Here is a 27,207-nt window from a genome sequence, read left to right as displayed (position 1 = left end):
GTCACTCTGGCCCGCGTGTCTCCCTTTGCAGAATATCCCGGTGCACGTGCTGAAAGAGTACGCAGAGGCCCTGAAAGACAACACCCACGTCAAAAAGTTCAGCATCGTGGCCACAAAAAGCAATGACCCGGTGGCGTTCGTAAGTGCCCTCCACACTCATCGACCCATGAACGTTGCGTCGACGTTAATGCTCGTTCCCTGTTGACTCCTGCATTAAAGTACTTTGAAAAGATTCCATGCTGTTATGAAAAAAAAGGTTTTATGTCTAGCACTGCGACAGTTAACTCGATTATACAATGGCAGCGTGCCTTGGTTGTGGATTAGCCTTGCTTATTAATTGCTGCTCACTCGTTGCGGTCATTGACTCGAAATAACTGCAAATGTCTGCAAGAAATCGTTAAAGTGTAATTTCAACAATTCACTTAAAACTCAAATTTGTATATTTTTTCCCTCCAATGTGCGATGATTTTCTGTGAGTAATCTGATTTATGCATTGTCGCTTAGAATGAGGGTTTTTTGCTTTGATTATTTTCAATGAATTTTAATTTTTAATTTAATTTGACAATTTTTTTTAATTGTAGTTTGTTGCTTTTATTATTTTTCTATTTATTATTTGAAATTTGTATTTTAAAAATTCTATGTACATGACTTTACCGAAAGAACCAAGAATAATAATGATCCCATTCTAAGTATTTGAAATTCGTTATACAAAGGCCATAAATAAATACATTGTATTGTCTAGTTTGCATATGTTTGAGTTGTTCGTGTGTTGGTTTATCTGGACCTTTCTTTCCCTCCCCCCCCCTCATTAACCCAGATAGTCGAGAGTTGAGTATCTCAAATACCTCGTTTCCACTGCACAACCAAGCCATGCTGGGGTCATGTCGAGCCTGCCCAGTGGTGGCTTGGTAGGCACCAGGTTTTTTTTCCACTGCGGAAGCAGAGCCGTGCCACTGACGTCACGCAATTAACAAGTCGAGACACGTTAGATGATACAACTAAAAACTATTTGAACTATTTTTTTTAATTTCACCAAGGTAAGGCCCACTAAGCCATATAGCTCTTTTTCAGAAGAGACCTGGTCACAAATGATAGCTTCACGATAAGTGGCTTATCATGTGGACATTTACGTCAGCCAAATACTCTAGATGCACGTTTGTAGATGTGGAGGGAAAAACCGGAGAACCCGGGAAAAGATCCACGTGACCACGGGGAAAACATGCAAACTCCCAAAAATACAGGCGACAGGGTTGGGATCAAACCCACGACCTCCTGTATACCAGGCGAGGTAGTTAACATCTCGCCACCGTGGCACCCCGAAGGTTACGCTGTCCTCACAGTGCACTGACTGAAGTCACACGTAATGAGTGTCTCATTATCCCCACCCCTAGCCCGACCCAAATTTAAACGTCACGGGAGGACCATAGTACAGTCAAACTTTGGATTGCGAGTAACTTGGCCTGCGAGTGTTTTGCAAGACGAGCAGATTTTATAAATAAATATTCATTTGATAAACGAGCGAGGTCTTGCAATACGAGTAGTACGTGTAGAAGCTTTGTCTGCCGAGCGTCACGTGATCACAACTGATATACGAGTGCTTTGATATACGAGTGCTTTGGATTACAAACACGTTTCCGGAACGAATTATGCTCGCAATCCAAGGTTTTACTCCACAATGGTTTGGTTTCTGCGATCGGCACGGCAAATAGACAGTGGAAAACCATCTGTATCGTGGTGACGCAGCGCTGGCTTGGCTCGGATGCACCAGTGGAAAAAGGGTATGAATGTGCTAGGGCAAGGCGTGTAGCAGGATGGGCTGTGTGTGTGTGTGGCTACCTCAGGGCTGGCTGCGACTGTGCTCTTTCTGCTAGAAGTGAGCGAGTGACCCCTTCGCCCCTTCTCCGTGCCAGGCCCTCGCCGAGGCGCTCGCAGTGAACCGCTCCCTCAAGAGCCTCAATCTGGAGTCCAACTTCATGACGGGCGCCGGCATCTTGGCCATCGTCCAGTCTCTCAAGGACAACGACAGCCTCACTGAGCTGAAGATCGACAACCAGGTGGGGAGGAGCGTTCGTTCGTGACTCCAGCCGTCACCTAAGCGAGTCCTCTTCCGGAAACCATTTCAACTAATATATGCTGTAATATTTTCCTCAATTTGACCCCATTTGCACATCGCAAGTAAGAGAAAGGCCCAAAGGAGTGGATGTTACAGAGATCCATTCAGGTGGCCTGGTCCACACAATTGAGGGCAGCACTTTCTTTCCCACCCGCTCTGCCACGTCAGAGTAATGTTTGTAACGTGCCTTGCAAAGCAATCTGTGAATCATCCATAGCTGTAATATAGCCCAAAGTAAGTGCGACGTTAAATTTTACGTGATGGTTTTTACGTGCAATTCTGACCCCAAGAGCAACCACATATTTGAGAGTTTAGAGTTAATCTGAAAATTTCTTAATAATTATGGATTTTGGACTTTGTCAGGAGGTTCAGCGAGCCCTGGGTAGTGAGCTGGGTCTGCTGTGGTGCTGGGTTCGAATCTGGATTTTAGCCACTCGCGATTAAATCCGTTCTTAAAGTGTACTGAGTTGATGGTCTCAGATTGGTGACCAATTAATACAAACCCCATAATGTTAAATGTGGCGTGTCAGTTCAGCTGAATTCCAGCTCTGCGTTTATTAATTCTCTTTCCTTGCCATGTGATGAATAATTTGTGCAGTTCATTTAAAAGTCATCTCATGGATTTCCCCAGTTTCGCGCTAATGGTTTTAGACAGTTTTGCGTATCTCCCCTTTTTTGGCATTTTTCTCCATTTTTCTTCAACCTGCTTTTCGTGGTATCGTAAAACTTGTCCTTTAAAAAAAAAACGAATTTCCCCTATACATGCGGCACACAGTCCATTACAACGTTAGTATCAGTCACACTCCGGAAGAGACGAGAGGGTATGGAGCGCCATTACAGTTCACCTTTGTAGACTATGAAAAGGCATTTGATTTATTGGAAACTGATGGAGTCTTCCAAGCTCTCACAAAGACCGTTGTAAAAATAATAATAATATAGAAATTAAACAACTTATACAGATGGAATCGCTACACTGACATTCTGTGGACAAAGTAACAAAAATACAAATCAGATAGTCCGCTGGTTCCTAACGACCCTGTCGTGTGCAGAGCGCGATTGGTTACAGGAGACATTTAGGAGTTGTATTGGCAGAGGTGGGAAAATTACATGGTCTGTGTGCGTTCACCTGACGTGACCTTACATTTGGAGCCATATCAAACACCGTGTACGTGACAAAACCGCAGTACAGCAGTGACCCTGGGCAGTGTACGCGTCATTGCGTGTTGTGAGTGAATCACACTGGCTATGTTGGACCAAGTGCATGGGGAGAATGTTACAAGATTTCGATTTGAAGCTTTCGTGACTGCAGGGATTCATCTTCTTGGTTCTTTCGGTAAAGTCACGTAGAAGGGAAATAATAAAATAATAAAAATAAAACATAATAAGACTTGTGTCTTCCCGACAGACCTGTTCTTCACCTGAGGACGGCTGCTTGCGTTGTGGCCGAAACGTCGTGAGAATTATTTTATAATGTTTTATTTTTATTATTTTATTATTTCCCTTCTACGTGACTTTACCGAAAGAACCAAGAAGAATGTTACAAGAGTTAATACGAGTGTTGAGATCGGTGCGGCGCGTGTAGAGGCTTGGATGTGATATTTAGCTTTCTGTATAATTTCTCCCGATTAATTTAGCGGGGCATCTATAAATGGATCGCCCTGTACGAGTGTCATTATAAAAAATAAACGATAAAACGGTTTATGGTTCAAAGCGCTGATCTGCCATCGCCGAGATTGGGGGTTAAAATCCAGGCATTTGCCCTTGAATTCTCAGGCGTGGAGAATTGACTGTCTCACATTCAATTTGGGCCTGCACTTAATTTGCCTAAATCCCAGCTGTGAGAATAACAAAAAAGTGCGGTTTGATCGTCGTGCAACGAACGTTGCCCTCTTACGCAGAGCAGCTGCGAAAGTGTTGACCTCTCGTGTGAATGGACCAGAGGTCACTTTCAGGGTTCGCAGAGGTAGCTCCTGCGATATCCGCTTCCGTGGGCCATTGTCCATCACGAAGGGTTTCGCTGCTACGCAATTGGAAGGGAAAGGAAAAAAAACTAAACAAAAACTCAGAGAAGGGCTGACGAGGTTTGTTCGGGCTTCATTGTTGACATTTTCAGCGGCAGCAGCTGGGCAACCAGGTGGAGATGCGGATCGCCGAGATGCTGGAGGGAAACCAGACCCTGCTGAAGTTTGGCTACCACTTCATGCAGCAGGGCCCACGCACGCGTGCCTCCATGGCCATCACCAAGAACAACGACCTGGGTGAGACGCCACGCTCCCATCGCAGAATGTCGATAAGTCGACTCAATCAATCCTCCCCATCCAGTCCCTTTGTGGTGGCGAGATGTTATCTCTCTTCGCCGGTATGCAGGAGGTCGTGGGTTCGATCCCGACCCTGATGCCTGCTGTACATTTTGAGTTTGCGTGTTCCCCCCCATGGTCGGCTGGATTTTTCTCCGGGTCCTCCGGTTTTTCCTCCACATGCAGAAATTCCCACATGATAAGCCACTTGGTTGAGCTATCATATGTGCCAGGTCGCTTTTGAGCTTTACCTGGTAAATAAAATAGTTTCTAAATAGTTTATCTGGGTCTACAAGCATTCCACAGCAGCAGCAGTAGTCTCTCACTGTTGTCGATCATCGTGGTATCCCATCTGTTGCTCTTTCTACGTCATTCCTCATCCTCCACTCCATCTTTTTTTCAGTTGTCCTCTGCCTCTGTTGATTTCAACTCACGTGTGCCATTTATTTTGCTAGATTACTATTTCATGGACATCACCATTCTTCTGATATGACCAGGCCATAACAGTTTGCATTCCTCAAATGTTTCCTTTACTGATCGTTCCATCTTCACTTCAAACTGATGCCCTTCACTAGTTTACATCCTCAACTCCGACGCATCCCTCTTCCCACCCATGTCATTCCGAACATGCTCCACTCCCGCGCTTCTTCGTGCACTTTTCAGCTTTGATGCCCACACTTCCACTCGCAGTTCTCAACCCCATGGCGGTCACCCCAGTCAAGTGGTCTTGAATCGGAGAGCAATTGGGGAGGTGGAGTGGAGGTGGGGGGGGGGGGCACCATACTGGAGCGGTTGAGAACCACCGCATTTCACCGTCTCTTCCACGAGGCGAGACGTCCCGAGTGTTAGCTCTCGCAGTGGTGGTGGCGAATTCTCGCATGTTGTGTTTATTCAACTGGAAGCTCTTCTCTTCTCCACTCGCCCCCGTGACAAACGCACACCCACTCCACGTTGTCCTGTTCAAGCCTTGAGCTTCGGAACCAACACTTGGCTACGCAGAATGGCCTTTCAGATGAAGCGTTCGCCTGTGTATTTTCCTTTGTGAATGTGTACCGTATTAGGTGCGTCGCTCGCACGCACGCCAAGCCTGCAGCTGTAATATCGCCTACCTGGGTAAACGCATCGAATTGTAAAACGATTGCTGTTTATTCAAAGTGTGCGTAATTCATAGTGGTGCCCGTTTAGGTAGCCAATGCCAAGAGCTGTCCTTGGGATGGGCTGTGCAGTGAGAACATTGCTATGTCCATAACAGTCCTCGGGTTAATGGCAATTATAATGACATCAGCATTGTGAGCATCGTGTTGCTGCATTGCGACCGTTGTCCGCTACGGTGTGGCAAACAACGCTAGCAGTGCACCGTTGGCGACGTCGTGGGCAGCAGAGGACAGCGTGACGACGTTCGTTGTTGCACTGCACTGCTGTGCTCCCACGTCTGTGCTTCCCGCCTTCACCGACCCGCACCGATGGCCACGAAGGACAGTCGGATAGCCCCCCCCGCAATCCGCAAGCGCCTTGGTTAGGCACTCGTCCAGCAGTGGATTTACAAAAGTGCAGCACGTGCACTTAACTTGCTTTCTCAAACGACGATTATTGGATTGTGATTGCCGTTGCAGGTCTCACAATGACGTTTTTGTACCAGTTTAAACGGTAAAAACCTACTACTATATTTTGCCCCTGGTAAAGGAGGTCTCATAGTGTAAATGCTTACCCCGAGCTCTCAATACTCTGATGGTGCGCTGTCTTTGAGTTGTAGGCCTTTTGGCGTCATCTGGTCCAACACCAATGGAGACTAGGCTCTAAGAAAAGCTGTCTCGGGTGTGGACCAATCAACTTCATGGACAGTGCATATCATTACCATTATCAGAGTTGTTTCTTTTTGTTTGCATTTTGACTGCTTGTGTTGCGGTTATTGCAAACATGATGCCTTGTATAAAGGTGTCAGTTTTGTACCAGTTTAAAGGGTAAAAACCTACTACTACATTGACGGTTGTCATTGACCCAGGGTCCGGTGTGCACCAATAATTGTTGTCGTCGCTGTCGTCGTGTGGCGTGTTTGTGTGTCCGCAGTTCGCAGGAAGCGCATTGGGGTCCCCTCGTCGCCCACGGGCGTCTGAGCTGCGCGGTGGAGCCTTCCGTTTCCACCCAAGGCCAGACTGAGCCACGGAAATCTCGTTTTAAAATGTGTTTTTTTTTGTAAACTCATCTCTGGTTCCGCTGCGTTGGTGACAGGGCTGCGGCCGATGCGTTTTATGCAGCCAGAGAACTAACTCGCACGACGGCGGCTCGTCAATTCGAACGGTATCCCCCTCCCCCCAACTCCATGCCGGTGCGCAAATTTACTTTGAAAGCAACAACTAATGTCACATGCACAGCGTTATATTCATTACCTGGTAATGAATATGGTGTAGCGAAGCAGCCGTTCTTCCGCGCAGTGTGTTTGCGCCGGCGTTTGCTTGCTAGCGGTGTGCGTTGAAAGCCGAGTGTGCTCACGTTGCGCTGTGTGTTTTAGCCACTGAGCTTGCGTGCGCAATTGAGATCGTCCTGGGGAGGAAGCGAATGTCGAATTTGCCGAAACAGGTCGGTGCTCTGCTGGTTATGCTTGTCGGGCACCTTGCAGCTGCCGTGCCCTGTAGAGGTAATTTAAGAGCGGCTGCCTATCCTACTGCGTAGGTAATCGCGGTTGTGCCGTACAGCCAGCGCTCCCGACGCATCTTCGGTTTGCACCGCGTGCCGTCAGGCGTGACGTCCGACGTTTCGCCGCATGCGCTGGGGGCTTCTTTGGGAACTTAACTGAATTCTGAAATTCAGTTCCCGTTCGATCTCCCAACGCGTGCAGCGTGGCGGCGGACGTCGTACCGAACGGCGTGCGCAGTGCAACCCGAAAAGCACATCGGGGAGCGGCTGCGCGTCTGTTGCTCGCTCGGATATCGCGGCGGCCGCACCTGGCGCGGCGCATCTCAGGTCGCCTTGCCACTTGGGCGGCCGTGCCCCTGCCGGGTTACGGGTCTCGCTTGAGCCCCCCGAGGCTGAAATGAGGAAACGGAACATCCGCGAGCATCTCGACCGCATGGTCTGAGAAAGAGCTTAGTAGCTCCACGGATTCCTCCGGTTTAAATGAAGATTATGATTCTGAAAGATTCTGTATCGTATGCAGGCCAAGTTGGCCTTCACGTTCGGTGACACGAGCATTACGAATGGGACGTAGGCCACTGCGTAGGTGTTCGCCGTTGCGTTGTCAAGCCGTCCACCACGTGCTTCCAGGTCGTCATGCGTGTGGGGTGCGGCACGATGTCCGACGATTCGCTCCGAGTGTCGGGACCTGAAGAACTGAAGAAAGCTGCCCAGCACAAAGAAGCGAAACTACGGCCCCGTCGTTTGCCAAACAACGCACGGTTCAACCCAAAAACACATCGGAGAGCCAGGAGGTGCGGACTCGCATCGCTGATGCCGTGGGCTGCAGGTATTCCCCGCACAAAGCGTTCACGTTTTATTCTTCTAACGTGCCCAGCGCTGTGGTTTTGCGTGGCGATTATCTGCGTTGTCCTCTCTCGATGACGACGCAAGCCTCGGTGCAGGATTTCTCTCCGGTTCGGAATTTACGACCCCCGCCTTCCAGCAGAGGCACGACAGACGCGTCGTCGAGGCCCGCTTGTGTAGTCGCCAGAGCGGCCGCGGGAGTTAATATCTATTCTTAGGTTTTTTCGGTAAAGTCACGTAGGTAAAACATCAAAATTAATGAAAATAAAATAAAATAAAAACAAAAATCACGACGTTTTGGAGGCAACACAAGTCTCCGTCATCAGGTGGGACCGTCACAGCCGAATTAGCTGCATCAAGCCTTGATGCAGCTACCGAAAAAACCTAAGAATATGATTCCTTGCAGTCACGAAAGCTTCAAATCTAGAGTTAATATCTGCGGCCTCCCCCATGCTGCCTCCGCCCAGCAGCGCAGACACAAAGCGTGGGAAGAAATGGCGAGCAGCGGCAGCGGCCGCGTCGTTTTCGTCCCGTGGGCTTCGTGTCTTTGTTGCTGTTCATCAGTGGAACATGGTGCGCTAGCGTGCCGGGCGATGGGGCTGCTACCGCCCTTCCTCGCTTGTCCCTGGTGGAACCGGCGCTCGCTCGCTCGCTCGGAGTCGCGATGTTGTTACCGACGTTGGTAGAGATGTACACGCGCCCAGCGCGTCTTCCCGCACAGTGCTCGCGTTTGCCAAATACAGTTCCTTTTAAAACAACGTCGTTTTTTTTTTGTGTGTGTGTGTGTGCCGTTGTTTTGCGAGCACCGGCTGAAACTTGAGAGCGAGCGGTGTTTTCTTGAATTCGTGGAGCCAGGTTTTGAACAAAACACTTGGGGAGTGAAGGAGGAGGCATGATGCCCATCTTTACCCGCGCTGCCCCGCACAACAGGATTTCAGAAACATCTTTACAAATCTACTCCAGATGTGCTGAAGCGAGCGGAGGGGGATTGGCGTGGGAGCCCGGCCGACTCGTGTTGTTGTGCCGTGGTGCTGTGCCGTGACTTGGAGGTCCCTGTAGAAGCCCTCCTCAGCTCTCTCGGGAGAGGGCTCGCGTTCCACTGGCATTGTTCATCAACAACAACAAAAAAGCACGTGTGCTTTTATTCGCGTTGTGGCAATCCAACGATGTATTCGGTGCCAATGTTTTAAAGTTGTTCGTCGCTGTGAAATGTCACGTGCAAGCACCAGCACGAATGATTTTAACACAGCACTGTATGTACCTTGGGTGTACAGTAGGGCACATAGGCTGTGTACCGTACAACCGTGTACAGTAGGACACATAGTTTGTGTACCGTACAACCGTGTACAGTAGGACACATAGGTTGTGTACCGTACAACCGGCTTCCAGGTGGAGCGAGCGGCTCGCGATCGGAAGTTTGCTTGGTCCCATCCTGGTTGGGGTTTTGACTCGGTCTATCATCCCTTCGTGGGTCGATAAAATAGCGACCACAATGTGATCAAGTGGTTGTCCTGTGGGTAGACTTGGCCGTGCCATAGGAGGTGAGAGCAGCTTCTGCCCGTCTGAGCAGTACAGTCCATGCCTGCTGAGCGCCTGCTGGGTTGTCGGGCTAATTTTGTCTGGCGTGCATCGTGGTGGGGTGGGCAGTGTGCTGGTGCAGTGGAGTGGTTGATGTATGATAGTGGGGTAGAAAGGGGTGGGCGGGTAGATTGGCGGAGTGTGGTTGGGGTGGGAACAGGTGGGATGGTTTGGTGTGATGTGGTGGGGTGTGTGCTTGAATGGTTGGGGTGTTGTGATGTGTTGGGGAGGGGGTGGGGTGGAGTTGTGGTTGTGGTGTTGTGGTGGGTCTTGATGGGATTGTGGTGGTCTTGGGAGAGGTTGGATTGGAGTGTGGAAGCGTCTCGCGTGATGTGGGGTGGTGGTTGGGGTGTGGTGTGCTTTGATGGCGTGGTGCTGGGGTTGGCGTGGTGCTGGGGTGTGCTGGCGGCGTGGTGGTGTTGATGATGAGATGGATGGGACTCTGCGGCAGGGTGTCTTGGGGGTGCGGCACGGTGCGAGCTCGCTGTGGTGGCACGTGACGGGCTTTGTAAGCCGATGCCGATTGCGCACCGCCTGAGGTTCGCAATGCAGCAGCAGGAGCAGCAGCAGCAGCAAGGAGAAGAAGTAAAACACCCCGCGTCATTATTCACCAATGATTGCGCGGCTCTAAAAATACGAGGTGGGGGGGGGAGAGGGCTTTCTAGCCCCCCTCTCTCCCCCCGCTCAGTAGCCTCACAAAATATGGTCATGAGTCGCCAATTGCGTTGCGTCTTTAATGCCCTCCATCAATTTCGCTCCTGTCCAAAGCGAAGGGAGGAGAAGCGTTGGATTTTTTTTCTTCTTCTTCTCGCCTTTCTTGGGGGGAAGTGCGGTGGGTGGTGCGGGGTGCGGGGTGTGGGGGGCAGGAGAGCGGCCTGCTCCGTCCGTGCGTTCGGCCTCGGCGCACGGGGAAAGTCACCCCAAGGGCCCCCCTCGGGGTTGTCGAGCCAGGCTGGCAGCAGACGAGAAATCTGTCAGCCGAGTCGGTCGCTTTTAAAAGGCGCAGTGGGTGGCTGTGTGTTTTTTTTTTAAATCGTCTTACCCGACAACCAAGTGGTGCCGCTGGTGTGCCCCCCCCCCCACCTGGTGTGCCCCACACCCCCCCCCCCACATGGTGTGCCACACCCCCCCACAACCTGGTGTCACACCCCCCCCCCCCACATGGTGTGCCCCACCCCCCCACCTGGTGTCACACCCCCCCCTCCACCTGGTGTGCCCCACCCCCCCGACCTGGTGTGCCCCACCCCCCCTACCTGGTGTCACACCCCCCCCTCCACCTGGTGTGCCCCACACCCCCCCCCCCCCACAACCTGGTGTGGCCCACCCCCCCCACAACCTGGTGTGCCCCACCCCCCCCCCACCTGGTGTGCCCCACCCCCCCCACCTGGTGTCACACCCCCCCCCTCCACCTGGTGTGCCCCCCCCACCTGGTGTGCCCCACACCCCCCCCCCCACAACGTAGTGTGGCCCACCCCCCCCCCACCTTGTGTGCCACACTACGTTGTTGCCCCCCGCACGTGTCGAGCTCCGGTGGCTCGGAGATGTTGACTCCCTCGCCCGGTGTGCGGGAGGTCGTGGGTTCGATCCCGACCCCGATGACGCCTGCTGCTGCTGCTGTATATTTCGGGTTTGCGCATCGCTCGCTCGCTCTCTCTGGTCACGCGGATTTGTCTCCTGGTTCTCCGGTTTTTACCTCCACGTTTAGAAACAACGTGTGTTTAGAGCAGTCGTTTGCGGCGATAAATGTCCACATTGATAAGCCACTTCAGTAGGGCTGTCATTTGTGATAGCCAGGTGGCTTCTGCAAAGGAGCTCAGTGGGCCTTACCTGGTAAAATAAAAAATAGTTGAGTTTAGGTTTAACTCTTAAAGGGAACACGCCACTGTGCTTATCGAGTGTACAAGCGGTGGAACTGCACTGGGACCTATGAATTCGGGGCGAATCGGACAGGGCCCATGAAAACCACGCTGCATCACTGGCGCTTGACGGTGTTCCTCTATAGTGGGGGGCGCGTACTTTGCGTACTGGGCATCTGTGAAAATAAACTCCTTAAAAACAATTTCTTTTTTAAACAAAGGTTTTATTTTATAGTTGCACTAAAAAGTAATTAACTCGATTGGACAACGGGAAGTGGACGGCACCTTGATTACAAGATTTGACCACGACATACAGAGGAATGAAGTTTAATAAGTTTTTTTCGCAACTTCGTTCGACTCGCGGTCGAGAAGTACGTCAATGATGCGGCGACTGCTCCCACATCAACGCTGACTTGAATTCATTGATTACTTGCGTAACTCGTTGGCACGGAGCAGGCGCGCCTGAGACACGTGGCACCTACTTGTTGGTCGAGGCGATTGCAGAGTTTCTGGACCGCGGCGTTTTTGACCTACACAAATACATTTTTAATTAAAACACATTCCTGCGGAGGGAGCTGGTAGTAACGTTGGGTTGCTCGGTCAATGGCCAGGGTCAACGGCGGCGTGGTGTATTCCGCAAATATGCCCGACTGTGAGGGCGGGCACAAGCCGGCGTGAGTAGGTTAAACGTTGAGTTTAATAAGGGCACCACGGGGTGACCAGAACCTCCCCACCCAGCCCCACCCCTCCCACCCAGCCCCCACCCAGCCCCACCCTCCCCACCCCCCCACCCAGCCACACCCTCACCACCCCCCACCCTCCCCACCCAGCCCCTCCCCTCCCTCGCCACCCAGCCCCTCCCCACCTTCCCCACCCAGCCCCTCCCTCCCCACCCAGCCCCTCCCTGCACGACGGACACAATAATCCCCTGTGGGCTGGTGTAACCAGGAGGTTCCTACCAGTATAAGTCGTCCATACAAAATGTCAATTGCTTTAAAAGAACCAATTACTTTATTAATTAATTAATGCCGGGCATGCATTGTCACCGGTTCTGAGTACGTGTGCAAAATTTGGACAACGGGAAGTAGACTACATTTTGATTACAAGATTTGACCACGACAAACATCGGAGTCAGGTTAAGTGAAACCGTTGAAAAAAAAACTCGGCACTGAAAATGAAGAGCACCCACGAGGAGGAGAAGGAGTTAATAAGTAATAAAAAACACATTTTTAAAAACACGCTTTTATGAAATGTACCGTACGAGTAATGGAAGAACTCCACGACTCCAGGAAGTGGCCCCGAAGCTTGCATTAACGTAAGGGACCGTGGCCAATTACAGCCAACGTCAGTTGACCGTGGACAATTAGACCCAAGCCGAAACATAACATATAAAAAAGAATGTTTACAAAAATATATATTTTTATGATAGAATATATTGTCATCAGTATGACATAAGTATGCCAAGTTTGCAGTCGATACCACATTGGGAAGTGGGTAAAAATTGAGTTACAAGGTTTAAGGATACAACGACAACAACAGAGTGAGTTAAAAGAAAGCGTGTAAAAATGAATGACACATCCGAGCGCAATAATGAACTGGGGTTTGTGTAAAAACAAAAAATGTAACCCTTGTTTTTTTGTTAGCAAATCTAAGGTGTGCAATTGCAGTACACCGATCTATCTGCCCACACTGGCGATGTTTATTTACATCCCTCATTGAATAAGAGGCTCTGGGTTATCCACGCTTCACTGCATTGGCTGTGCAGAAAACGATGCCTCCCGGGGGAAAATGCTCGTTAATCCTCACCCCAGCGCCGTTGGTTAGCGCTCACCAATCCAAGCGACATACATCACCGCTATTTTCATGCTCTTATATGGCACCAGCGCTAAAAACGAAAAAAAAAAATTCTGGCGGCTTTTTGCAAAGTAACGAAAATAAAAAAACCCAACAACAAATAAATAAAGATAATTTTCAAAAATGTTCTTTTAAGGACCCGTCCATTGCCTGCGGGCGATTCAGCGATAATTGATAGGGGGTGGTCCTAATTTTAGTGGGTTAGGAATCCAGGCCCGGGACCTTGCCTGGCTGATTTATTTATGGCCGGCGTGATTTACACTCCCTGTAACCGCACCGCGGTCCAAAAATAGCCGCTTCAGAGAGACACCATCAGCGGCTCGCTCACATCTCTCGCAAGCATAGGTCCTTTGTTCCACACGAAAACCAACTGTGCCTCCCTTGCATCCATCCATCCATCCCCCACCCACCCACCCATTCCATTCTCGCTTCGCTCTTCCAAGTTCCGCGCGATAACACGCAGTGTTCCGCTGCGTGTGGGCCACTATCGGTGTGAATACAGTGCGGTTGAAAAGACGTTGGCGGCGTGGTGTTTTTATTTGCCTTCAATCCCGCGGAGCGCCGTAATGAATGGATTGTAATCGTCCTCGACTGCCTCGTCTTTCTTGAGGTGCTCGCGGGTAAGGATCCGACAAATGCACACTTTTCCCCGTCCTTCCTTGGCTCAAGACGCCGAGACAAAACGCCAGTATTTAAATTATTAGGTTTTTTCGGTAAAGTCACGTAGTTCCACCTGAAGACGGAAGCTTGTGTTGCCTCCGAAACGTCGTGATTTTTTATTTTATTTAACTTTTATTAATTTTAATTTTTTACCTACGTGACTTTACCGAAAAAACCTAAGAATATGAATCCTTGCAGTCACGAAAGCTTCAAATCTAGAGCCAGCATTTAACCGTCGTCCCTTCCACCGCCGATGACGGTGGCTCTGGGTGAATGCGGTGGGATGGTGATGGGTTGATGCAGCGGGCGGTGCGAACGGGCCCGTTCTGTTGGCGGTGTCGTTGGCTTGGGGGCCCCCTGCTGTGAGATGGAGGGAGATGGCTCCTCCTGGTCCGACAGCCAACAGCCAACACCGTCAGCTCCATTTCGGAGGTTTCACTCCAGTTTTTCAACATATCTTGTTGGTTCTTTCGGTAAATCTTCTTGGTTCTTTCGGTAAAGTCACGTAGAAGGGAAGTAATAAAATAATAAAAATAAAACATAATAAAATAATTCTCACGACGTTTCGGCCACAACGCAAGCAGCCGTCTTCACCTGAGGACGGCTGCTTGCGTTGTGGCCGAAACGTCGTGAGAATTATTTTATTATGTTTTATTTTTATTATTTTATTACTTCCCTTCTACGTGACTTTACCGAAAGAACCAAGAAGATGAATCCCTGCAGTCACGAAAGCTTTAAATCGAAATCTTTCGGTAAAGTCATGTATTTTATTATTTCCATTCTACGTGACTTTACCGAAAGAACCAAGAAGATGAATCCCTGCAGTCACGAAAGCTTTAAATCGAAAATTTTCAACACAATTGATACGCCCGTAATGCAACGTGACGACAACCTTGAATCATGTTTTACTTTTAATACAAACGAGTATTTAAAAATGATTTGTTTGCTTACTTTGAAGGCTTTGTCTGGAACTAGAAGCATAACGAGCGTGGGGGCAGTGGGTGCCTTGGTCACCCCCTGGTGGCCAAAGCTACGAGTTGGGACCCCCTTGACAACAATCGGGAGCTATGTGTACAACAACAGCGTCAAAGAACACACACTTATTTAAACGCCGTTTAATAAAACATTTTTGTTATGAAAATGCATTTATTTAGGGTCCACATATTAATTTAATCCGAGCGGTAATGTTTGGCTTCCGCAAATTTTCGCGAATCAAATATTGAGGCCCTCACCAGACCGATTGCTGCACCCCTTGAGCTGATAATGTCGCTGCTACGCCACTGTCTGGTGCTCAATATTTATAAATTGGTAACTAGTTGCGTGCCAATTGAAAACAGCTAATCGGGAAACATAAAAAAATATATAATTATCAAGGCTCCATGGTGAAGAGTCCATTCTCCAATTCTTAACACATTCCTGCGGAGGGAGCTGGTAGGAACGTTGGGTTGCTCGGTCAATGGCCAGTGTCAACGGCGGCGTGGTGTATTCCGCAAATATGCCCGACTGTGAGGGCGGGCACAAGCCGACGTGAGTAGGTTAAACGTTGAGTTTTAAAAGGGCACCACGGAGTGACCAGCCCCCCCTCCCCACCGAGCCCCTCCCCACCCAGCCCCACCCTCCCCTCCCCTCTCCACCCAGCGCCACCCATCCCATTTTTTGATGCACGACGGACGGACACAATAATCCCCTGTGGGCTGGTGTAACCAGGAGGTTCCTACCAGTATTATCCAGTCTTTCTCGCCTCTCGATGTATGTGCCATGATGAAGAGCCATTGCCCAAAACGTCGTCTATTATATATCATTATTCCTTTGAAGGCCACAGTGTTATTGACTGTCGTTTTCAGTGTTTTGTAAATTGTCCCTTTGCACCACTGTGTATGTATGTTGAACTTCGTTCACACCGTACGTAACCAACCACGCTGATCGGAGGTGCTGGGGAAGGACAACACACTAAACACGAATAGCAGTTCTAAATAAATTAATGTTCAATGTAGATGCAGCAGTGTATAGCTCCAGTGGCTTCCGAATATGGCAAGCGCGTTCCAGACAGACGCAGAGGCGCACATGAAAGTGCGGATTGCAGCGACCGTCTTTGTTTGATGGCCAACCAAAAAAACCCCCCCAATATCACCAAACATTTTTTAATATACGTAAGGGTTGTAAAAAAAATGCATAGAGGTAGTTTTAGAATATATGCCCTATTTTCCAGACTATGGCCGTGGTTTCACGCACGAAGGCTGATTACACCTTCGCCATCCCAGTGCGGATTAAAACGTCAGCTCCTCCGAGCGAGCGCGTTCGACGCGGCGGTAATTCGCGAGCATTTCTTGGTCCCTTATCAAGAAAAGTGGACGATTTATTCCCTTGTGAATCGCGGTTCTAATTGGCTCGCGTACCAAGCCCAGGTTTAAAAAGCCACTTCATGATTACGCTATTGATCGCCCGCGTCTTTAAAGGGTCTGAAGCACAAATCAAAAATCACGGAAACTGACCCGGCACAAAAATGTCTTTAATCATATCCTTACTGTACCATCGTCTCCATCCCCTAATTAAAACAACAACAAAACCGCTGCTCCCTTTGTTTTGGAGGCTTCTCCTCTTCCCCTCCCACCTCACTCCCTGTCACCACCGCTCTTCTTTTGGACCGTGAGACGCTTCCGTCAATTTGTATAATTGCCGCAGTGCCGGAGGGTTAGGTGAGACTGACTGATGTCCCCGAGTCTCTTGCCTGGTCGATGCCTCCCCAAGTCTTCTCTTGGCGTCGCACACTGTACGACGATCCCCGCGCGCCCGGAGATAAACATTTCGGAGGAGGCAAATGCTTTCGGGAAATTACATCATTTTTTTGAAGTGTTCACGATTTAATTGTCAACGTAGCATAAAATAAATAAATATGCATCGACAACTATGAATTGTCTCAACACGCCGGCTTTTCGCAGATAACATTACGATTCATTGCTGATTTTTTTTTCTTGTTGGGCTGCGTAATCCGCGTCGTGAAAACCCCTCCGCTACTCGACACAGCCGATCGAGTTAATTGCCACGTGATGTGCAAGCGTTTCACGCGCCAATTATTGTCTCAGCTGAAGGGTAAATCGGAGAACATTTCTCGCAACAAAATTCAGCAATTATCCATTTGAGAATAATTAATCAGATTCTTCACGATGGTGTTATTGCTTTTGCATCACTGCCGACGCACGACCGCGAATTATAATAGAGATATTTTCTGTACAATTTTAAACTGATGAAAAAAAATCTCAGAAATGTTATCGGACGTACAACTGGACGCCTAAGAATTCGGGGGGGGGGGGCATCTGGGCTGCTCCACCCCCACGCGAGCCATCTGTACCCCCCCCCCCCACGTTGCCTCTCACACCCGCGGGTCCCCTCCCGCACGGAGTGCAACCCACACCCCCACATACAACGCCCCCCTCCCTCCCTCCACCGTCGGCCCCTCCCCATCATTCCACTGTCCACCCCCCAGCCCCACCGCTCCATCAGCAGCAAAGACAAAGATCCCCCATATAGCCTCGATAGACTATTGGGGCAAGTGCTGTTAGCGAGCACCTACGAAGGCCGGCACGGCACACGAACGTGCGGGTGGCCAGCACCACGCCCTGTCCCAGTCGTAACGTTTACGCACCGCACCAGCCACGCATTTTGAGGCTGAGTCGACCTAGCGGAGGCCCGTCACCGGTTCAGATAATCGTCACCGGCGTTGGCCGCGAGCGGGAATCTTAACTCGGGTGGCCGGGTTCATCGCCCCGGACGCTCCGCCAGCGGGAGCGAACGCGCACAGGAACGCGCACAGGAACACGTGTCCCAAGGCGCCCGCCGTGCCACGGCTCAAGAACATCGACTCCCAACGGCACCTCCCGAGCGCACGAGCCACTCCACCCACCCCACCCGACCGCTCCGCTTACTCTCTCGCTTTTATTTTACATTATTGCATCACAGCAGCCGCGCGTTTTCGTTATCTTACGTAGACGCGTGACGGTCGCGGACACTGACACGAAACCGTATTCGAGTGTATAAAACGCTCGGGTTTTAACCGCGTCACCGCTCGGTTTACGATCATCGTCGCGGTTAAGTACTTGAGCTAGGTGCGCGCGCGTGCGCGTGTTGTTGTTTTTTCCCGCTTGGCAATCCGTGAATTGAAGCATTTTTCCGTCTTTTCTCTTCTCCCGCCGCGCGCCCTGTTGACCTTGAGAGTCGCTTCGTTAGCCGCGCGTGTTCTGCGCACCGCGGGAGGGGGTCGCAGGACTGTGGTTTTTTTTTTTACAAATCGTCTTATTGCGGCGGTCGAAATCGTAAGAGCCGATAGAAAAGTATAAAGGACGAAAAAAAAACGGGAATGACGAAAAAATTCTGACCCATTTCAAGTGTTCCTGAGATTAAAATAAAAAGAAAAAAATATACCAGCAACATACAAAAATAAAGTGCGTTGAACCGCCGAATTCGAAAACGCAGGCCTTCACAAACGTACACCCTCCGTGACTTATTGCATGGTTACTTAATTAAATCGCGTGAAAATATGAAAGTGCAAATATGAATTGACGGTAAAACATTCACGACGTGCGTACAGTTTGGTTCTCACGACCGCACGATTTGCACAAAGCACCTGGATATTTTCGTACAACAGTCATCAAATCACGAGAATCGAGAGCTATAGCGCATACGGGAGGACAAGTCTGTTACACTCGACTTATCCATCAACCCTTGACTAAATAACACAAAGCTGATGAGCGTATTTAAAATCACATCGAGCGAGTAAAGTGCAAGCAAATCGGACAAGTCACATCTTGGAGGAAATTTTTACATGAGCTCTGCGAACGTATGTGTGGCTCGCGCCGGTCTGTTGTTTGCCATGATGTCCGACGTTTCCCTCTGCGTGGCCGGGAGCTTCTCCAGGAACTTGATTCCTGATTTGAATTCGGGAATTGTTCTTAGACGGGATGTCCAGATATTTGCTGAATAGGAATGGGCAATTCAGTTCCTGAAGAAGCTCCTAGCGCATGGAGCGGTAACGTCGGACATCGTGGCACGGCCCGAAATCGTGTAGAGGGTGCCATGCACAACTGCGAAAAAAAACATACACAGTAGTTTCGATTTAAAGCTTTCGTGACTGCAGGGATTCATCTTCTTGGTTCTTTCGGTAAAGTCACGTAGAAGGGAAATAATAAAATAATAAAAATAAAACAATAAAATAATTCTCACGACGTTTTGGCCACAACGCAAGCAACCGTCCTCAGGTGAAAAACAGGTCTGTCGGGAAGACAGCGTCTGACAGCATTCAGACGCTTTCTTCCCGACAGATCTGTTCCTGTTCTTCACCTGAGGACGGCTGCTTGCGTTGTGGCCGAAACGTCGTGAGAATTATTTTATTATGTTTTATTTATATTAATTTATTATTTCCCTTCTACGTGACTTTACCGAAAGAACCAAGAAGATACACAGTAATGTTTACGTTTGTAAAATATTAATTTCTGGAATTTTGTGATGCCTGATGTAGCCACATGGTTAACTTATTTGGATTATTAAATATTTTTAACAGATCATTATTGCTCGTTGAATGTTTCATGTTTAGATTTTATTTTATATCCGGAACCCGCGCCTTTGCATCAATTAGCAGCCAAGGTTTAATCTTATTGTTTGTTGAAAAAAAGAGAACGGCGAACAAAACCCACCGGTTTCGACGCGACAACCCTTTGTAAAATGTTTCAAGAAAAGTATTGAATTACCAATAATTTATCACAATCGTTCTTCGACGGTAGTTTAAAAAAAGAAAGAATCTGCTTATAAATTAGAAAAATCACACCGTGGATATTCCTACGGACAATCCATGTACTCCTAAAACATAATCCACGTCGTTTCCCAGTAGCACCACCGGTTGGGCGTTTTCAGTCGAATCTTTTGCTGAATTTAATTTAAAAACAGTCTTGAGAGAGCCCTACTTCTGGCACAATACATGATGCACCGCAACGTGTTCAAGAGGTCATAACCACAGGCGTTCAAAACGGGTTGCGTGCGTGCGCACGCACGGGCAAGATACCATTTCATGATTCCACACAGAGTATGGAAAAAGGACGAAACTGATTAAATGGGTGCACCGAGTTGACAGCGGGCTAGATGATCCCTCTTTGGGGATCTCTCCCTCCCTGCTCGAATAAGAACGACATTTGGCTTGAACAAGCCTCAGCGAGAAACCAAGTCCTCCTCCCGACGGCAGCTTTCGATGGAGTAACGAATGGAAGCGGACGGGAAACAGATAAAAAAACAACAAGAACAAAGGAGAAATGATGGGGGGAGAAACAAAAAAGAACGGTGGCGTAATCGGACGTTGGTATGGAATCCTGAACTGCATAGATTTAATTATTTACAATCAAACGGGACCAATAATACTTGCCTTCGTATTGTTGGCAGAACCTTAAACGCCAGCACCCTACGATCCTCCTGGCAACAACGCGCATGGCAAGTACATTTCACCGGGGAGACGGCTTTCTTTCGCGTCATCCCCAAGGGATTTTTCACAGCGTCGATTCGGCTCTCGAGACGTCGAAAATGGTTCTCTCCCGTTTCCATGCGAGCCCCTTTCACGGCGTTCCCGTGGCCGGGGTTTTGGCACTCCGCTGGGGCTCCAACACGTGGCTCACGGACGGGCTGCCAATGCCTGCCGGCTCGGTCATCAAAGGAGGAAATTCCGCATCCTCCTCGACCGGTGTACTCTGCGCGGCGGCCTCCTCCTCCGCGACCTGGCTAATTTGCGCTTCACCGTCCATTCCGCGGCATCCCGCCTCGCCGGCCCACGCCGTTGCCGCGGCGTATGCGACGTTTACGTTTTCCGTCAATTCATCGTCCGGGACCCAATCGTCTGGTCGCGTTCTGCTCGCGGACTCGCGCAGAGCCGCGGGCCCGTTGGCTTGAAGCTGCTGCTCGGAGCCCGTTGCATTTCGCTGGCATGCAGTGCGAGAGGTGGTAGGGTTTGAACTTTTGCCAGGAGAAATTAAACGAACCTCCGCCCGCTGTACAATCAATATGCCCGCGCCAAAAGGGCTCATGCCCCAAACCTCCCCGCACCGACACTCGGCACAGCTGCACTCGTGCTGCAGCTGCCCAAGCTCCCTTGTCCTATGCTCACCCTGCTCCTCCCCGTTCCTCCCTCCGTGACCCCGCTCGTCCTCCTCCTCCTCCTGCCCACTCCTCCCTCTCTCCACGTGATCGTCCCCGCTCCTCCACCCGTCGTCCTGCTCCCCCGGGCTGCCCGGCAAGTCCTCGCCGCGCTCCTCCGCGCTCCTCGCCGCTTCCTCGGCGGCGTTCTCGAGCGAGCAGCACCGCCTCTGGAAATTCTCGACGGAAATGTCGTCGCCGGCCGTCAGGTCGGTCTCCGTGCCCGACTCGCCGAAGCACGAGCACGCCGCCGGCGCCGCGGACGGCTCGCTCGCCGCGTCGGCGCCGTCGCCGGAGCCCGTCCACCTCCTCCTCCCGGGCACGCCGTCCGGCACCCCCTCGTCCTCCCCGAGGAAAACCTCGGCGGCTGCTGCGAGCGTGCCGCAACGCTCGCAGTAGCCGGGCAAGCGGTCGCCGTCCTCCGCAGGGGAGTCGCTGGCGCCCAGGCTGCTGCAGCAGCTGGCCAGGGTGGGCGTCGTCGCGTCCGTGGTGCTGGGCGACGGCTCCAGCGAGCGCGTGGAGCCCTGGGCGCGCCCCGAGTAGGAGCCCGCCGACGTGGCGTCCTCGCTGTCGCTCGCCGTCCCGTCCGCCGACGTCGCTCCGGGGCTTTGGCCTGTTGGGAGTCGTCGGTGAGGGCGGCCGTGGCCATGGCGTTTTTGGGGGGGTGGGGGGCGGGGAACGCTATCCGCCGCGTAGCTTCTCGCGGCCGTGCTTACGTCCGACGTTTCGCTCGTCGTGCCGGGAGCCTCTTCGGGAACTGGATTCAGAAGAAGTTCCCGGCACGCGGAGCGAAGTGTCGGACGTCGCGCCAAACAACAGCGTGGCGCGACCCGAACTCACGTTGAATTAGTACAGGGTTACCGGGGGGGCCAAACGATCTCTCACATACCTTTAGCAGGTCACACATGAGCACGCAGTGAAGCGGCGATATCCAATAATAGCCCAAAAAAACGAGGGCTCAGATTTACAGCTAAAATTATAAGCACTGTGTTTGCCAAGTCAAACACATTCCCCTCGAGAAACCCGGCCAATGTGGCCGGGATGCGTGCAGTGATGGTTCCAGGTCTAGAAGTGTCTCGAGCAAGCCTCTAACACAAGGTGATGCACTGCCCTACGAGAGATCCAAGTGTCCGCTGTGGATGGTGAATCGACATCGCGAGCGCAGTCGTAGACGCCATTCGGAGAGACAAGGGCTACGATGATGAAAATAAACAAAATCACACCCCTCTCACTGACTGACGTCTGTCAATTCCTCCGTATAAAACTCACGTGACAAAGCGTGGGTTGGGGTCAGAGACATATCTGGTAATCTTGGGGTTGTCCATGAGAATCAAGTCAAATCTCATTCCGAATTTCTCCATTTGGACTTGCCCACGTCCATTTCCCGTGTTTCTTTTCTAAAAAAGGCCTTCACCTAGCAGTGGATTGATCATGGTGAATCTTGAAAATGAAGAAATAATAATAGTTCTAGATTTGAAGCTTTCGTGACTGCAAGGATTCATAATCTTAGTTTTTTCGGTAAAGTCACGTAGGTAAAAAAATGAAATAAAAATTAATAAAAATAAAATAATAAAAATCACGACGTTTCGGAGGCAACACAAGTCTCCGTCATCAGGCAAATCTGGCTGTGACGGTCCCACCTGATGACGGAGACTTGTGTTGTCTCCGAAACGTCGTGATTTTTCTTATTTTATTTTTATTAATTAAAATTTCAAATAATAATAGGTTTTACCCTTTCTGGCGGTGGTGTTCAGATGTTCAAACACCAAACAGACACCTTTTGCAAGGCATCAAGTCTGCATTAATCACACATACTTGTGGCAAAACATGCAAGCACACATGTGAAACCGAAGGTGACGTCTCGTTCTGACCTCCGCCGTGGCACGCCATGTGATGGTAGTTGCTCATCGTGTACGAAGAGGTGTCTGTGATCTGCTCTTCAAGGCTGGATGTCTGCAGTACAAACAAAACATTACATTGTAATGATTAGATTATTTCCCCCGGCAGATGAGGTAGGTTATTTTCTTTCCTTTCGGGTGTGCGTGTTCCCACCTCTTCCAAGACATCTAACCAGCATGGAAGAGTAGACCAAATACCCTTGAGAGGGGCTCTCTACAGCTTTATTGGAAACCATTCTGCCAGCGGAAAACTGAGCAAGCAATTACAAGGATTTGCCTTTCCCTTTTATTATTATTGTATTATTGCCGAGCGATTAACTCATACTCACCATTGGAACCTCATTTGCCAGTAAAAAATATGATAATTGTTTTTTTACCCGTCTATCTGGCAACAAAACTGACACCTTTTTTTTACAAGGAGTCATGTTTGCATAGACCACAATACCTGCCAAAAGGCTTTTTGGCGTCATCTGGTCCAACACCATGTGAGACTAGGCTCTAAGGAAAGCTGTCTCGGGTGTGGACCAATCAACTTCAAGGACAGTGCATAAATTATCAGAGTTATGTTTTTTGTTTGCATTATGACTGCAGGTATTGTGGCCTATGCAAACATGACTCCTTTAAAAAAGGTGTTAGTTTTGTTGCCAGATAGAAGGGTAAAAAACCAATTATCATAACTCATACTCATTAAAACTGCTTCGGGGATGAAGAGGGCAGGCTGACAACATTTATTGTTGTACTGTATTATGTTCCAACATCTATGCTCCCCACCATCACCAACAGTGGCGCTAACCACTGCCCCACCACTCCATCCCGTGTCTATATCCAAGGGGCACTTCATGAATTATTCACCCAGGACAATGTTTACGTTAGCGTGTCCGGGACCAGCGGGGCAAGTCTGGGATCACCGTGGCAGACCAGGCCCCACCGTGGCAGGTCCAGGAACGCCGTGGCAAGGCCGCGACTGAATTTCGATTTAAAGCTTTCCTGACTGCAGGGATTCATCTTCTTGGTTCTTTCGGTAAAGTCACGTAGAAGGGAAATAATAAAATAATAAAAATTAAACATAATAAAATAATTTTCACGACGTTTCGGCCACAACGCAAGCAGCCGTCCTCAGGCGAAGACCAGGTCTGTCGGGGAGACAGCGTCCCATTCAGACGCTGAGGACGGCTGCTTGCGTTGTGGCCGAAACGTCGTGAGAATTATTTTATTATGTTTAATTTTGATTATTTTATTATGTTTAATTTTTATTACTTTATTATTTCCCTTCTACGTCACTTTACCGAAAGAACCAAGAAGATGAAGGCCGCGACTGCGGTGGCGTGTGTCCGGGACATCGGCGGCTTCGGGTTGGTCACCTGCAGAAAGGCGTTGCCGAGCACCGCGGCCTCGTACGGCGGCGGCAGTTCCGTGGGGCACCAACCGTCCGGGCTCTCTCCCGACGGCCCCGTCGCGAGCCCCAGGGGGTACGACACCAGCCCCAGACTGCCCGGCCTGCGGGGACGTCAGCGGTTAAAGCGGGAGGGGGGGGTGGAAGAGATGGTGGGGGGGCACGGAAGGGTAGGGCAGGTCCCCCCACCCCACCAACACGCTTTAAAAAATTCACATCGTGAGTTGGTGCCACGGTTTAATGGTTGGCACGGTGGACGTGCAATGCAGAGGGTAGATTCGATCTCCTGGCGTGGCGGTTTTGGCGATGGGAGAGTTTTCTGAAATGCCCCCCCTGCCTCCGGCCGAGGAAGCCACCGACGACCAATTATTTAACCGCACGGCTTGGCGGTGGTGGCGGGAGTGGGAGGGGAGGCCTACTAGCATCGAACGTGAGTTGCGATCGAAACGTCGTGATATATTCTTTTTTATTTTATTTTTCTACCTACGTGACTTTACCGAAAAAACCAAAGAGTACGTGAGTTCTTGTTGGATGAAGGCCTCCCCAAGTTGCCACTGTCTTTCTAAATCCCACGATGTAACAGTCCACCCAGCACTTGTCACACTTAACTGAATTAATCAGAAATCCACAAAAAACCCATGAAACTCCACCAACACACCGCAATAGCACTGGTCAACACACTTTTTCTGGCATTAGGTATTCCAACGGTTTTAAGGTAATTTTTGGGGGCTGATTCCAAATCGGGCATCAGTTTTTGTCTATCACATTAGGTTTTTGAGATATAAAATATTGCATTTTCAATAAAAACTGCAGAAGAAAAATATTAAATAAATGTGGATATCTACATAAAATGATATTATAAACACACTGTCCTAAAAATACAGCACCATATTTTAACACTAAAGCAGTCACTGACTCGCAACAACTTGCAATCATAAGTGACAAAGTTAATTTCGGGTAAAATCAATGAAAATAGGGTATGCTGATAGCATAAAAATGATGTGATAGAGCAAATCTGAGATCAGATTTGGAATCAGCACCCTGAAATTAGTCTCAAACAGCTGCAAAAGTCCAGGCCAGAATTATTTTTTTTTGTTGACCAGTGTAGTCATCGACGACACAGCAGACATCATCTGAAGATAATGATTCACTGAATGACGGTGGTAACTGGTAACGTAGGCACAATGTTCAATAGTAGGCCTGAAACAGCAGGATATAAAATTACTTTTGAATCCCTACGCCATCGTTCTTCACTAACTATCAGAAGGGGGGCCACTTTCGCCGTTAAGACATCAGCGTGAGGGCCGCTGCACATTTGAAACCATTGGGGTTTGACAGCACGATGGGGGGCGTTGTTGTGTATTGTCGGGGGCCGCGCTTCAGGGGTCGCACTAAAAGCCACGAGGGGTTGCCAGTGGCCGGCGGGCCTTGCAATAAAGAAAACACCGCGCTACGCCATTATGGCAGAAACCACGCGTTCCACCTAACTGAAGGGAGCCATCCGCTCGAACCACGTCGCATTTTTCTGCGATCAGCGAAACGCGGCTTTGAAACATCAGGGGCAAGCGTGCGGCACTTTTGGTTACCCCTGCCAAGTTGATGCAGCCCGAGGCCTGTCAATACGCGCTGGTTAAACACGGGAGGCGGTTATCGATGATCGATGGAACCAGGCTAATTAAACGCGAGTCTAACAATGGGGCGCGTTCGGGTAACGCGATACGCACTGCTGCTCGAGCGCCTTTCACATTTACTCGCGGCCATATGGCAATGGGTGAAGGCGCAGCCCTGCAGGTTCCTGCTCACGACACTGCTGGCAGAAGGGGCCATCCCAGTAGAGAGAGCGCGAGCGAGCGAGCCTTCGAGAGCAAGTACCCCCACTTTACACCACCGCACGTGGACCTGCCTAAGCGCGACCGGCTAACTGTGGCGGAGATAAACGTGCCGGCCGGCTTGGGCAGATGCACCGTCATTTTAACCCCCGCGACGGGAGATCGAACCGGCGACTCCCTGGGTTGCAAGTCGAGCATCGCCAATCGTTGCGCCTCCACGCGGCGTCATGTATGACCGATTCCCTGGCGCACCCCACTTCGCCAACACGCATTGACCAGCGTGGTGAAGTATGCTCAGACATTAGCCATCGACTACTTCATAGATTATTCGATTGACAGAAAAAAGAATCCGTAATTTATCATTATTATTGTTAGATAGCCCTGTAAGCCAGCTCCAGACAGCCCCGACGACTAAACACAAAATAAAAATCTTGGCGAGACAACCTGAAATGCTCAATATCAGCAATCGGTTACCGAGTGGAACGCGGCTGTTTGTCGTGTTGCGTAACCTTTATGTAACAAATGCAGCAGGCGTGCGCGTGCACGTGACCCCGGCTTTGCCATCGCTACCGCCGGGCAGTAAAAAAAAACTCATTCCACGCACAGCGCGTGCGTTCGTGCCCACGCAAACAGAGATCAGGCGCGCGCGACTCGCTGCACTCACGTTCCCCGCGACGGCTCGCCCGTGGCTGGGTTCCCTGCGACGCAAGTGATCTTAACCCCGGGACGATGCCGCGACCGAGAGTAAAAGGCCGCATCCCTCGCGATGGGCGGCAGCCCTGCAGCCGCGTGGGTTGTCACCTCTTGCTCGCGTTCGAACGCGCTGCGAGTTTCTCCCGTGTGTTTAACGACGAGCCGCTGGCCTTTCGAGCACCCGCGCTGACACAATGGTGCAAACGGTACCAACGCCGGACTTGCAATGTTGATTTGAAGCTTTCGTGACTGCAGGAATCCATGCTCTTTGGTTCTTTCGGTCAAGTCACGTAGGTATAAAATCTATTAAATCACGACGTTTCGGGCGCAACACAAGCGTCCGTCATCAGGTGGGACTTTCCTACCTACGTGACTTTACCGAAAGAACCAAA

At 50.1% G+C, this 27,207-nt stretch overlaps 2 protein-coding genes across 5 annotated transcripts in view; one reads left to right on the top strand and one right to left on the bottom strand.

Moving 5' to 3' along the window:
* Positions 1-8,639, top strand: part of LOC144945860 (tropomodulin-1-like) — a 33,314-nt gene extending 24,675 nt beyond the window's left edge. Inside the window, exons 7-10 of the mRNA XM_078874454.1 lie at positions 32-139; positions 1,911-2,054; positions 4,227-4,371; positions 6,478-8,639. Coding sequence (XP_078730580.1) covers positions 32-139; positions 1,911-2,054; positions 4,227-4,371; positions 6,478-6,524 — 444 coding nt within the window. The 3' untranslated portion in view covers positions 6,525-8,639. The remainder of the gene's footprint in view (positions 1-31; positions 140-1,910; positions 2,055-4,226; positions 4,372-6,477) is intronic.
* Positions 8,640-19,726: 11,087 nt separating this feature from the next.
* The window catches only part of LOC144945859 (uncharacterized), a 28,456-nt gene continuing 20,975 nt past the window's right edge, over positions 19,727-27,207 (bottom strand). For all 4 annotated transcript variants that reach the window (XM_078874451.1, XM_078874453.1, XM_078874450.1 and 1 more), the window contains 3 exons: positions 24,262-24,397; positions 22,874-22,955; positions 19,727-21,615 (listed from right to left, as the gene is read on the bottom strand). In XM_078874451.1, the coding sequence (XP_078730577.1) occupies positions 20,429-21,615; positions 22,874-22,955; positions 24,262-24,397 (1,405 nt within the window). In that variant the 3' untranslated portion in view covers positions 19,727-20,428. The remainder of the gene's footprint in view (positions 21,616-22,873; positions 22,956-24,261; positions 24,398-27,207) is intronic.

This window comes from Lampetra fluviatilis, chromosome 39 (assembly GCF_964198595.1).
Source record: "Lampetra fluviatilis chromosome 39, kcLamFluv1.1, whole genome shotgun sequence".
Classification (NCBI taxonomy): domain Eukaryota; kingdom Metazoa; phylum Chordata; class Hyperoartia; order Petromyzontiformes; family Petromyzontidae; genus Lampetra; species Lampetra fluviatilis.
The sequence above is the reverse complement of the archived record's forward strand: the minus strand, read 5'-3'. Positions and strand labels throughout refer to the sequence as shown.